This window comes from Bos javanicus, chromosome 19 (genome assembly GCF_032452875.1).
Source record: "Bos javanicus breed banteng chromosome 19, ARS-OSU_banteng_1.0, whole genome shotgun sequence".
In the NCBI taxonomy this organism is placed as follows: Eukaryota; Metazoa; Chordata; class Mammalia; order Artiodactyla; family Bovidae; genus Bos; species Bos javanicus.
In genome coordinates this window covers 11,969,303-11,983,447 of record NC_083886.1, presented here as the reverse complement: position 1 = coordinate 11,983,447, position 14,145 = coordinate 11,969,303, and the positions used below count along the sequence as shown (strand labels likewise).

Here is a 14,145-nt window from a genome sequence, read left to right as displayed (position 1 = left end):
TGTCATCTTAAAAAAAGACTTGTGTTAGCTGAGTACTGAGCAGAACTAGCTGCTATTGTCATCAAACATTTTTACTTGCAAGAACAACTGACAGAATCTAGTTATCCAGATCTAGATTTTCAGCAGATATAAACTACAAAAGATTCATTTTCATGGTTTCAGAGTCCACATTTCAACTAATCACAAGTGTCTGGAAAGGTGATTAAATCTGCCTTCCAGTGCAGGAGACACAGGTTCAATCCCTGGTCAAAGCACTAAGATCCCACATGCCCTGTGGCCAAAAAAATACTCTTTTCCTTTCCTAACTAAATAGCTGTATGAAGCCAAGTTTTTGAATACGGAAGAGTCTTTGTTCAGATGAACTTTACGGACGGAAAAAATACAACAATGCCATTCATTCTTGCTTTCCTTTGGGGAAATATGCTCATGTTGTTATTGCTTACATTAACATGCAATGCTTATTACTGTCATTTAAATGGGTTAACAGTTTTAAAAAGTTGTTTGAACTATCCATAATAGTTGAGTAAGTAGGAACAGATACAATCCCACATAAACTAGTGCTCTTTGGGATCGTCAATCATTTGAATATGGTTACTTTAGAGTAAACTTTTAAATCAGGGAGTTTAAAATCTTTTATTCTTTTTCAAAATTGAGCTGGTTATTCTAGGTTTTTTCACTTTCATATTTATGTGAATTTATGGCAGGGGAGCCTTCCATGATACTGACAGAAATTACATCAACTTTGTAGGTATTTTTGGTGAAAACTGGCATCTTACAAGTTCTAAATTATGAATGTATTTTCTCTCTCCATTTGTTTTAATTTTCAGTTTCTTTCAGCATGATTTTGTAGTTACATTTTGTTAAATTTATCACTAATTTTCTTGAATTCTTGTTTTGCAAAATTTCATATTGCTTTTATTGCTCTTTTAATTTTGAGACCTTTCTAAACAAGCTTTTTAAAGATTTTTATAAAAACATTGCTTAGGATTTTATTCATACAAGATTAAGTCATCTATGAATAAAAATAGCTTTACATCTTCAAAAAAAAAAAACTTGCATGATTTTGAGTATAGACAGATCCTAAGTTTGAGAACCACTACAGTGAGATATCTGCATGACTAAATCAACTTACATTAATTTAAAGCAGCCTTACATGGAGACCAACCTCTTGCTATCGTACCAATGTCTGTTGAAATGATTGCCAACAATTAGCACTTTTTTTTGGGGGGGAGGGCGGATATAATGTCTACATTTGGATACTAAGGAGGAGGATCACTGAAAACATGTTTACCTCGAAAGTTTCCTATTAACCTCTTTCCCATTCTTCCCTTCTAATTACTTTTAGAGTGACAACAACTCTTATTTTTAGTTCCTTCTGTCAGATCATCGACCATCATCCTATTCAGAGGAAAGTTACTGAAATCCCTTATACTTTATTACTAACTCATTCTGTCTCTCCTTATACAGCACTCAATACTACTGCCCAGTATTGAGCTACCTGTTTTGTGATTTAAACATGTCTCCAAATAACCCTGAAAAGTACTCATGGTGTTAACATATACATGAGGGACAAGCTCAGAAGTTCAGCTTGCTCTCAGTTTAAGCCTAAGTAATACACTGCTGCAGTTTCTCTTTCTACTATAGCCCATTATTATGGATGGTTTAAGTGGCAACTCGGTATCACAGACATAGCACCAGATTAAAATTAAGTTAAAAAAAAATTCTTAACTATGCTGTAAGAAAAGCTTTACTGAAAAATTTTAACTTGTTTCTATTAGGGCAGGGAAAAGAGAAAAATCATTCTGTTGATAAAAACCAGTTGATTCAAAGTATGTCTAGGAAAACAAATCTTGATTCTGAGAAGGAGCTCCTAGGGACCATTACTATTCTCCCTCTTGATAAACATGAAGAAAGAGGGCAGAGACCCAGGAGAAACACCAGTATTCCCAGGACCTAAGCAGCAAGATGGTCCCTAAGACAAAACAAAAAAAAAACAAAAAGGGATTTTTCCAACTAATACTGTAATTTCCTATAGGAATATAGGTGGTGGGGGGAGGAAGACAGCAGTTCTAAGCTTTAAAAAAGCACTTCTGTGGTGTTTATGGTCAATGACTCAACTTTAGAGCAATACAAAGCTAGGTGGGGGCTCTCTAGCTCTACTGAGAGTTAACTGTGAAATGAACTTAGAGTAACATTCTCAGTCATATGCAAAAAAAACTTGAATTCAAACAATGATTTAAAAAAAATCAACTTAAAATATTCATAATTTGAAGGCCTTTATATTTCATGGTGAAGAACAGCATGTTGACTGTGCTTATACATTCTTATTTCAAGTTAATATAACATCCATGATCTCTTCATCTGAATGAAATGCTCAGATAAACAGCTGAAGTGCTGCCTGAAATGATGGAGGTAGCCCACGTCAGCCCTGATGGGTTGTTCTGGCCTCTGCATGGACCTCACGAACGACTGGAGTGCACACGGTGTGATACAGTGCTTCCAAATGTCCCAGCCCTTACCCCCCTTCTCCCTATACTACCTTAGTATCCAGTATGAAATGGTTCTTGTGGTTTAAGAGAGATTTAAGTAAAACTGCCATTCTCCATGTTATTTCCACAGTCCAGTAATTTATTTTAAATTTGAGTAATTTCAAATTCCACAAAACTGAAGAACAGCAATATTTTGTTTGAATTCTTTCTTCTGTACACTCAGTGATCTAAAACACCACAATATCCAACATACACAAACCTCAGGGAAGGGTTAGTAAATACACACAGATTGGAATCATGGTGCTCTTTGTTCCTGAATGGAATGGTCCCACAGAAAAAGCACAGGATACAGCACAACGTAAGGGCACCTGTTACATATGAAGTGAGCAAAAACACTAGCATTTTCTATATGCGTAATGAGGAAACCTGCATAGGTTAGAGGGCCTTTTATGCTCATTTAAAAGTCAGGCAAGTTGTCTGTAATGCATTTTTTAAACAATTTGGAGAGCACTGCAATCCCACGGAGGATATGCTCATTAGTGTTGTCTTTGTTGGCATTGACAGTCTTGCATGGTCACATACCAGTATTTTTGCTTTAGCTTTTCTTTGAATAAAAGAGATTTAAATGCATTTAGACAATACATACTGTAAGCTGTTTACATACACTAAATTTAAGAGATTCAATATTAGAGTTTTTTTTTTCCTTTAAACACTACAGAGTGCAAATCAGGTTCTTCACAATAGATTGAGTATTAAGCAGTTCTTGAAAGAATGAGGGGGGAAGAAGAAAAGCCCAAGTGAATAAAACATTGAAACTATTCCCCTTTGAAAATAAATTCTAAAATGATGCGGAATGTGAAATAAGCTTTAAACATAGGTGATCCGAGTTTATAGTTAGAAACAAAAAGTAGTCCTTCATGAAATAAAGGTTACAAGAACATGTGTCTGTTTTCCCCTGTTATAAACTGAGAAGCGAGTAGAGACGATGTTTCGGTACGAAAATAGGCGACTACAGGATCAGCTTTCCGTCTCACATGCTGTACCCAAAGCCAGGCTGAGGCTGCCCGTAGGCTGGTGCAGTGTAACCATAGCCAAACGGCGCCTGGGGAGGGACTGCAACGCTGGGTCCTGCTGTCAGCATCAGCTGGGGCTGACCTACAGAAGAGAGCAGAAAGGGGCAGGGCAGGGGCGAGGAGGCGGGAGAGACTGTTAGCACCGCAGGATGACCACACCCCCGACCTGACTGCAGCAGTGTAACCACAACTTGGAATGAATTTGGGTGGGTGGGGCGGGGGGGAGGGGGAGGGACGGGACACTTCTGACTGACTGTCTCAATTTCAGAATGGCAGTCACCCTAGGAAGGGTTCTGCCTAAAAAGCCAACAAAAACCATGCAGGGCCAAGGGCCAGAACTATAAAAGTAATGATGTTACTTCACATATCATTTAAAGCAATACGCACATGCATGCTCGACATGCTTAGGCAAGACGTTCAGCAATAAGCCTATCACCACCACATGGTGTTTGCACATTTTATCTGGTGACAATATAATTAGCACAGGAAAACAATTTTTTAAGATACATTTTTAACACAACTGAACTTTTAAAGTTAAGATTTAAATTCTTGATTTAGATGTCTCTAAATGGTAACAAAACCAAGTATCCAGTACCAAGATGAAAAAGTCAAGATATATTCAAATATGCATTAGGTGTGAAATACATTAGAGGATACAACCTCTTTCAAATACTAAGCTAACACTCTCATGAAGTTTAAATAGTTACTGTACAGAGGAAACAACCTGTGGAGAAACGGGCTAAATAGAAGAACATACCTAACACCTCTCCCTACCTCCTGCAAAAGAAGTACTCTTAATCTCTGTCTCTAATGTAAATCCAGAGTAGTATTTCTCCCACAAGTGACCTAATGTCTCTCCTTTGGTGAATAAAAATCCAAACTCTCTTCAGTGAATGAACTCTAGGAACCAGCAGTTTGTTAAAAAACCACTTCTAGCTTTGATATTGACATCTACCTTGAAATTTCAACCCCACTTTTTTTTTCTAAACAACATAAGCATGTTGTTTTTTCATTAAGCTTCTCAGTTTCTTCGTATCACAATGGAATCACGAGAAAACAAGAACAATAAAGAAAAACCCCGTGAGTGTGCAAATCTCTAATAAAGAGCAGAGAACTTCAAGGCAATGGGGGCAGGAGGAGGTTGCCTGACAAAGTGCCAGAGTAGTTCTTTCTAACATCATGCTTCTCCATAGCCAGCTGGCCAGGACTGGGGTGTGTGCGGGTATGTGGGGGTGTGGTACTGGGGGTGGAATGGTGAGAAGGTGGCATTGTCAACAGCTGTCTTTGGCTCAACCCCACTGTCAACTGCTTACAAGGACTATCCATCTGAACACCCTGAAGAGAAGCCATTCAGTAGCTTCCCCCAATTATTACACCCACCCTGTTTCTACCTTGTTTCTTGTCACAGATATGTCAAGCATCTTATTCCCATCTCTGAGAATCTACTTTATGTTTTCCAACTTTATAAAAACTACCCTGTCATCTAAATTCCCAAAGTCCTTTTCATGTAAAGTAAAAAATGGAGATAATGCCACAATACATTTGTTTACTATCATTTCCTTTAACAGGTTGAGATACAATAGTTGTAACTGTATACCTTCCTCCCAACACCACCTGGTTCAAGAGCTATAACCTACACACTTCAAATTCACTACTCAAATCACTGTTCTCCGAGAGAGAAACGGAAAGGGGAAGGATTTCAGAAAGGCACCAAGTAAGAAAACATTAAATGGCCTTAAATATTCAGAGTCTGAAGATCCTCTCTGGAAAATCTTCAAATGGAAACTATTTATTCAGTTATCTGTCTCAGTCAGAATTTAAAGAGATGTACTACTATAAAGCATACTTAAGATGACTATGGCATGATCTCTCACCTTCTCCACTTTTGAAAACTGAGTTCACCAATAATTCTTTGTCAGTAACTCATGAATAGGCAATAATTCATGATCAGGCCATAGATCAATCACGTTCTGATCTCAAGAAACTGTTTTCTGAGATTATCTTTGCGTTTAAAATTATCTTAGTGAATAAGGTCAATGCCTGCTCTAAGGCTGTTTTCAGAAAAAAATGACAGTAGAGACTTATTCCTTAACTTACTGAGCCTTTTGCACTTTAGAATGAACTGTTTGTCTACTATATTTCTGAGGTTACGCAGAGAAAGAGATTACCATAAACAATAGGTTGTGTCTCCGTAGCTTGTTCTTCCTCTTTTCTCAGTGATTCTGAAGCATCTAATTTATCCACCTAGAGAAAAACAGGTAATGGTAATTAGAACCTCAAAACTATTATAAACCTAGATTTATGGCAGAAAGTGGAAAAGCCTTAGTATGTTAAATTTTGTCAAAATAAAACAGACTAGAGTAGAAAGAACATTCTCAGGCCCCTTCAAATTCAATGGCAATGTTCATACTTCAGTCAAGGTGATTTTTAGCACTGTCATTATAAACCCTCAGGAAGGAGGGATTTATAAATGCCATAAAAGCTCACGCCAGGCTAAAACTGGGCATGCTAGGATGCAGCCAGCCTGAGGGAGGGAGATAACCAGAGGAACCACTTTCTTTGATGAAGTTTTAGCCCTACTAAAGATAACAATGATGAACTCATGACTGGACAAGACTTCCTTCCCCAAAGGAAATGGTATTCAAAAAAGTGAAGTAAGTCTTGTGACGAGGTAAGTATGTCTGCAGAACCAACTATCTTTTTTGCCCACTGTGCACAACTTCTGTCAATATTGATTATGTGCCGGCTGAAGTTTAAGATTCAAGTGGCTCCATATTTCATCTTTTTTATATAAAGACAGGCTGCATGTGTTAATGCTCTGTTTTCTAAGTAACCAAGGAATGCCTGATTTTTCCCCAACTTCTTTAAGAAATGTTTACCTTTTAATTAAGCCCAAGAAATAAATGACTGTTATATACTAGCTATTCTAAATTAAAGTGGATAGTATCAGACAGAAATAATACTCTAGAGGAGTCCAAACATATTAGTGAAAGAAAAGAGCTGGAATGCATAGATCCTTCCCTAACTAGTTGCATGACCTTGGCAAACCACTGCACTGACCCTCAAATCTCCTTGTCTATATAGTGAGTCAGCTGAATGAGAAAATCTACAAAGCTCCTTCTAGCATTAGCACAGTTTGAATCTGGAATTCTGTGAAGGATTAGGGAGGGTGGCAGCAGGACACAGACTAGGAAATCACCATACCACTTCCATTTGCCTTTAAACTGTGATGTATCTGTCTTTTAGACTATATAGTCTTGTCATTGGTATATCATTACACTTGATGTAAAACTAAATTTCAAATCTCAATTATTACTAGAGGGTTTCAAAGTCCTAAGGGTGCTGAGATGGGGAGGCAGAGTGCAGGATAGAACTTTTTTATGAGTGTTCACTGCATGTCCTTCAAAAAGGCAAATAGTGAAAAATCACTCACAAAAAAAGACATGCAGGACTTCAGTGAAAAGGCTTTAAAGACTTGGTCCCAGAAAGGTTAAAGCAGCACCTAGTTTCTATTTGCAACTATTTAAAAAACAGTGTTTCAATCCTACACAGGCCATTAAGGTTAGGACAGTATTTTACATGTATTTTAATTGTTTTATAGTGAGTATCTTAAATGTGGGTCTAATCCACCCTAATTTGTCAGGGAGCAAAATGTGAGAAAAGTGCTATGAGTCAGACTCTAGACACCTTCAGATAAAATGTGGTTTTTCTACCCTAGGAAGATGGGTTATTAGTTTGCTTCTGTATTTCATTTTTTAAATTTTATAACCTAAGGGCTCATGTGTTAAAATTACCCCACTATCAAATTAAAGACTACTATGGCGTATAAGTACCACAAGAAACACTCACTGTTTGGCACCCAAACTTAAAAATCACTACAGCTCTCTAATTTAAAGTACAATCTGTGCCACCAAGGACAGTCAGATGGGGTTTTGCTAAGTATCCAAGAGTGAGCTAAAGAAGTTATTTAAAAAAAGTACATGGATGAGTGTACATTAATAACTTCTAAGAAGAAAAATCAAACAACAAAAAAACCCACTGCATAATACATTGCCAGACTTTCAAGGAAAAGATTCTAAAGTGAATATGTGTTTAAAAGTTAATGTCTGAGTCGGATGTTGAAGACAGAAGTATGTTAAAGATTTAGAAGAGCTAGCAATGTCACAATGCCCAGGCACAGACATAGGCAGGTTGGGCATAGAGACAAAACAAAAAGTAACAACTGTGAAGGAGGAGCATCGTGTTCAGCAAAAATTGATTTTTCTATTTAATGGGACAGCCTCTGGCTCAGCAATATCCAATTATTGTTTCCAATGACCCAATTTGGACTCCTCCAAACAGAAAAGCAGAAAAGGCTTTTATGAACACAAGCTTTTGTTAAAAGAGCTGTAACAAAAGTTTCTGATCCTTGGATTAAAAAAGAAAAATTACAGGTAAACATGTCACTGAGTTCAATTCCATCTGTACTATTGAAAATTCACGACAATGTAAAAGGCTTTTCCACAAAGACTGCAATATGCTGCAGAGGAAAAGTTAACATGCAGTCAGTTATTTTGGTGTATGTGTGCATGAAAAAAAGGCAAAAGTACTGAAGCAAGAAGTGAGATCTGAAGATGACTGTTGCTATACAGGCTCTCAAGAAACACACACAGCCCACAGCAATGCTTTAAGAGTTTCGAAAGTAGTATGATGTAATTGCAATGACTGTTGTACATGCTTGATTTAAAACAACGCATAACACTGCAGTTCAATTACCTATTTTTCACACACACGCTTTCTAACTGCCTTGCTTACTAGCTGCTGAAGGGCCTCACACACAATGCATTTTACTCAGGTTTGCCCTAAGTTCCAATGGTGACTCTGGTTTGGTTCAACGTAATTCCAAGGCACTGTCCCCTCCTCCAATTATTTTAAATTGTTTTAACTGTCCTTTATCTTCCCACCCTTTTCTCACCACAATTTGATACCAGACACAAGTTTATAAGTTTGTTTCATTTATACCAGGATAGAGACAAGCCAATGAAGGAAGGAGCAACCAAAAGGTGCCTAAATTTGACTTTGGACAAGCCAAAGGGATGAGTAACAGCAAATTTGTAGCTTTCAGAGATGTACCTTATTATAGAAAGCAGAAGTTAATATGGTTCCATATTTTACAGAAATAATCCATGTTGCTTAGCAACAATTATAGCAAGCTAATCTGATGATTTTAAAAGTTTTGATTCCTCTTGAAAATGAACTAGCACCATAAGAACTGGACACCTGGAGAAACATGAGGAAAGTCTCTTCGGAAGCAGCTAGTATCTCTTGTATCTACTTTCAGCAAAAAATTAGTAAGAATCAAGAGATCAGAAACTGGATCACAGTCCTTCAATACCCAAAAAAAAAAAAAAAAAAAAAAAACAAAAAACCCCCAAAAGCCTTTTAGGGCATATATATACATATTTAAATTCAACAACTGTCAGGCACGCTCACAAAATAATACCAGAGGCTGTTTAAATTTACTTTAAGTATTGAGAAAATCCTATTATGGTCCAGATACCCTGACAGGGAAGAGAAATCTCCTGAAACTTTGGAATTAATATGGAAACTCAACATGCTCAGTTTTTCATAATATATTTAAGAGAGACTGTGAACCAACTACTGATTAGCCTCCTGCCCTTCCTAAAGCCTATTAGCCGATTAGTAGCAAACATCTACTAATGTCCTAGAGCTCTATTATAGTTATATTTTAAGGGACTTGCAGAGGCTTTAGTGAAAATTTACTGGGGGGAAAAAGCAGAAGCAGCAGTGTAGAAAAGGAAGGAAAAAAAATCATGCAAATTCCTTAGACTTAGTCCTCCAGACTTAAAGATGGAAAAGAATCAACTTTCACCTTTTCCTTTATTGCATCAACCTGCAAAGGAATTCAGAAGGTGCAGCTTAGAAAAAAATCAAATTCCATATTGAGCATAAAAAGGTAGAATCAGCAACAAAGGTTTAGGGGAGAAACATCTAACCACTAAAAAAGGTATGAGAGAAGTGAAAATAAAGGGCATACTGGAAGCAAAACTCAGAATTTTTTTTTTTTTTTAACTTCAGAGCTTATTGCAGAAGAATTTATGCTAGAGTCAAGTGTGAAAGAAAGCAGCTTAATCGCTAGTAAAATTTACAGCACTTCAGTTAACAGCAGCTTAGAGCCAGGTCTCACAAGTTGGCATTATGCATAAGAAAAGAAGCTATTCTCATCTGTGGCTAAGATAAGGCAACTTTCTTTTTCTTCTTACACTGGATTTAAGCAGTTTCTACACAGAAAAATGTTAATTCTCAAAAAAACTGTAACTTAACACAATGATATCTAATGACATGATAGCCCAAGGATACTGTTACACTGGGGGTTGTTAGTAGTGCACCTCCCACCCTGACACCCGCCTTAACTCAGACATGCTGAAAGATCAGATGCGAAACTGACTTTAATAAGCATGTTTTGCTTTGACAAAATGGATCCTTTAGGACCATTTTAAAATGTTCCACAGCAGGACAGGGTAAAAACATCCTAACATCAAAAACAGATACTAAGAAGAATAAGTTAATTTTCTAAGATGATTATACCCCGAGCTTGTTTAATGCACTTTTAAGAAATGTGTCATTAATTGTTAACCTTCTGTAATATTTTTTAATAAGGGGTTAAACTATCAAAATATTGAGAAGATTAACAGGACATTAAGAATACAGATGTAACTTTCCCATGGGAAACAGGCATACGTATTAAAGTCAAGAACCAACCAAAGAGAAGGGAATATACACTACTAAGTAATGGTCATCTGAGTTACAAGAATTGATTTGAGGAAGACATTATTTTGACAAAAAATGTTTCTATCAAACGTTAAAAAAAAAAACAAACCCATACAATATGGACATAATACTATCTGCCCTTCAGAAATACATTCTGTGGTATTCTGAGTGTAAACATTCTGCCAAGATATGTCTGAGTTACCTTTCCATTAACGTCATTTGTCAGGTATTAAAAAGTACTGGAGAATAGGAATATTTTATGATCAACTAAATTAATTACACTAGAGAAAACCTTTCAAACAGAAAGTCTATACATGGAATTTTACATATCCTCAAGATAATTAGTTCTCAGAGGTGCCATTACCTTTGTCAAGTATTCCTTCATGACTTGGATGAAGTAGGGCATGGCAAAATCCATGATATTGTGCCTCCATGCAGTTTCCAGGACAACATCTGGCCTTAAAAGATCATAACAAGTAAAGAGACATGCTCCAAAGCACTCTCTTTTTTCTTCCTGCAAAAACCACTGTAAGAGCTCTTCAGCCAATTCAGTATCTTTAGATTCAGAGGCATACTGCATTGCATCCTATTGAAAGCAAAGGAAGAAAGTCAAACATTAAATTCAAATATGATGAACTGGTAAATAACACGAGGGGAAAAAAAACTCCCAGTTTTATCATTTAAATTAAGGATTTCCTGAAAGAAAAGGAAAAGACAAAGGAATGCATTCTCTTTTTAACAGAGAGGTCTGACATAAGCATATGACAGCCTCCAACATTAAGAAGTGACATAATTATCATCTCCTCAACTGGGAGCTTAAAGGCAATTCCCATATTTGCAAAAACTAATACCTTTATAGACCATAATCACTTCTAATATGCCCTCTTAGGACTCACACAGATCATCTAGTATTTGGCTTAATAGCCCCACCCCACCATCTTTCTTCACCTTGTACAGGCTATCTTTCTTGCACAGCTCTACACTCTGTTTCCAGCGATTATTGCCTTTGAAGAGGTAAGCAGCAATTCTTCTGAACTCAATGAGTTCATGCTTTTCCAAACGCTGAGCAAGTGAGATATTGTCAAAGTTGTCATAAGCATCTATCGATGTTCTCAGAGCCTTAAAAAATAAAACAAAGCCATTGAAATGCCAAACCAGTATTTCATTTTAGTTTAAATTTTATGTTCCATCATTCTTGATCAATGAGCCATTACTGTATATGACTGACTGCATGTAATGTGATCAGTATCTTGCATGATAAATATGTTTAATACGACTTGATCAATGAGCCATTATTGTAATTAAGACAGCCTAGATTCAAGAATCAAACAATAAAGTTGTACTATGAACAAGTATCAACATTCCTCAGTCTAAGCGAAAAGGCAATTTAGCTTAACCTTAACTTTTACGTTTCTGCAAAATTCTTCACAAAGGAAAAAGACAGGTACTGATAAGCTACTGGCCAAGAAAAACAGTGAATAAAAGAGTTAATACCATATAAGGTTTATGAACTAGTTTAAGAGATCAAAAACTTTTTCAACTCAATATACAATCTAGATGTTTACGGATGAAGTAACCATAGTATTTTTCTAAAGCATTAACTTGGACTCTGCAAACCTGGCATTTAATTAGGAGATATCATATTTATCAATCCTGAAAACCTGACTAAATTTAGATCCAAGGCACACAAGTACCTACTGTTTACCATCCTAAGGGATGATAGGCTTTTTAAACTGCAAAACATACCAACTTTACAATTTTGAGAATTGTAAATTTTGAGATTTTTGAGAAAAAAATTAAATTTTGTGAATTTCGAGAACACGTCCAAGAACCAAAATGTTTTACCTGATAATCTTCTTCTGTAATAAAGAGGTTGTTCAGTGACTCATTCACAGATTTGTTGTTGTGGTTCTGAACTGAACGCAAATAGGGTTTCACCAGCGGTAGCTGTTTAACCTTTAAAATAAGGGTGTGTTACAAATGTAGTACATTGCTAATGGACAAAGTTATCCAAGAACGTCTTAGTTTCTAGCTATGAATTTTTGAGGTTTTAAAAATTATTACCTTGCTGAAATAATTGACTGCACGAGTATGGTCCAACCGTGGAGACAGCACCATCAGCAAATCATTTAACAACAGTGGCTTGAATTCTAAGTAGAATTGTATTGCTCTGTAGTATAGCTCCACATTGGCAACCTAAGACAGCAAAAATCCATATATGAGGTAGAGTTATTTCCTCATGAGCTTCGTCCTTCTAAAGACTATCTTCTAAAGAAGGTACATACCTTGGTAATGATGTCTTTGAACTGCCCTTCTTTCCATGCATCAGTAGGATGATTCATCATGGTAATTATGGCATTATCATATTCTTCGTATTTGTCATACAAAAACACCAATTCTGCCCAAAGATGGGCTTGTTCTGCAGCTCTTAGCACCTGCACAAGGAAGATTTAATTGCTTTAGATATGGGTCTCTAATTCTAGTTAATAGGAAAAAAAAAATTTTTTTTTAATGAAAACTGAAGTATTGTTTTAGCTATAGAGTTGCCTTACAATGAAAGGTTAGTTACCTTAGGAATATTCACTCTGGACCAGAACAGCTCCAGGTGCTCCCTCATTTTCTGTGGCTTAAACTTAGAATACAGAATAGCTAATTCGGTGAACATCCCCATGTGAGCTCGCTCAAGTCCCAGTGCTGCTTCCAACATGGTTATCAGCTCTTCAAAATACCCACGATCCTAAATAATAGAAAAAATGCAATTAAAGATGAGAATATCCGTGGCAAAAGATCTCAGTTAACATAAAAGACTTCAATGCATTACCTGATAGTAGTTGATAAGTTCCTCCAACTCGTCTGCATGTACTACAATATGAAGCCCACACATCTGAGCGAGACGGAACTCCTTCCCATCTACACAGGCAAAGCAGACCTACAATTTTAAAAATTTCAGTTATGTGAACTCAAGTGTAATATGGCTGGTTAATTCAATTAATCAGTTTAAAGAATATTCCTAAATAGCATCTTAATTCATCAATCAAACTGTCATTTAGATTACCTCTTTCCATGTTCGGGTACTGTTGGCTTTCCTAGCTCCATCAACAGCTGCCTGATATTCACCCAGGTGAACCAGGGTGGATGCCAAGCGTCCAAAATTGGAAACATTATTGTACAACAACTTAGCAGCATCATACATTTTTTCATCATAACAACGGTCACCAACCTGAAAAAAACACAAACCATTTTCAGCAAGCCGAAACTCAGTCTCCTTTCAAAGTCAGGACTCAATTTAATATGAAGAAACAACATTTTTCCAGTAAGGTTTTTCCTTAGTAACTTTCAGTTGTCATGTGTTGATCCTAATAAGCTAGTAAAGTTACCCAACTATTTTTACACTCCTTAAAAAAAAAAATTTGAATGAGAAACTCACTTGCTGGATATGAGCATTATTTGGCCCATTGATGAACTCTTCCAACTCTGCTAGGCGGTTTGTTTTAGCCAGCGCAAAGATCAATTCTGTCTCCACATAGGACTCACGAGCCTTCTTGCGGGCCATCTGCAAGTACTTCACCAGCTCTTCCCAGTTTCCTAGGTACAGAAAAACAAATGAATAAATCCAAACACTACGATATCAACATCTATCTTCTCGCTGAAGTACATGAGAACTGCTATTAATTTCCTTTTCAAAGAAACAGTATAGAGAGTAACAAATGTAAACTGTGAAAGGTATCAAAATAGTGAAACTTCTATTAATGTCTCTGTATTACTACTGACCAAATGAAGAGCTGAATCCCTCTTCTCCTTAAAGTTATCAG

General features: G+C 36.6%; 1 protein-coding gene across 3 annotated transcripts in view; it reads right to left on the bottom strand.

Moving 5' to 3' along the window:
- CLTC (clathrin heavy chain) overlaps positions 1-14,145 on the bottom strand; it is a 71,298-nt gene that overhangs the window by 3,423 nt on the left and 53,730 nt on the right. Inside the window, exons 22-33 of one of the 3 annotated variants that reach the window (XM_061390186.1) lie at positions 13,761-13,918; positions 13,389-13,553; positions 13,155-13,262; positions 12,903-13,070; positions 12,619-12,768; positions 12,398-12,529; positions 12,179-12,289; positions 11,282-11,452; positions 10,698-10,919; positions 9,435-9,455; positions 5,731-5,806; positions 2,608-3,644 (exon numbers count right to left, since the gene is read on the bottom strand). In XM_061390186.1, the coding sequence (XP_061246170.1) occupies positions 3,520-3,644; positions 5,731-5,806; positions 9,435-9,455; positions 10,698-10,919; positions 11,282-11,452; positions 12,179-12,289; positions 12,398-12,529; positions 12,619-12,768; positions 12,903-13,070; positions 13,155-13,262; positions 13,389-13,553; positions 13,761-13,918 (1,607 nt within the window). In that variant the 3' untranslated portion in view covers positions 2,608-3,519. Of the gene's footprint in view, positions 1-2,607; positions 3,645-5,730; positions 5,807-9,434; positions 9,456-10,697; positions 10,920-11,281; positions 11,453-12,178; positions 12,290-12,397; positions 12,530-12,618; positions 12,769-12,902; positions 13,071-13,154; positions 13,263-13,388; positions 13,554-13,760; positions 13,919-14,145 lie in introns of those variants that run through there. The other 2 variants (XM_061390188.1, XM_061390187.1) reach the window with 2 other exon arrangements.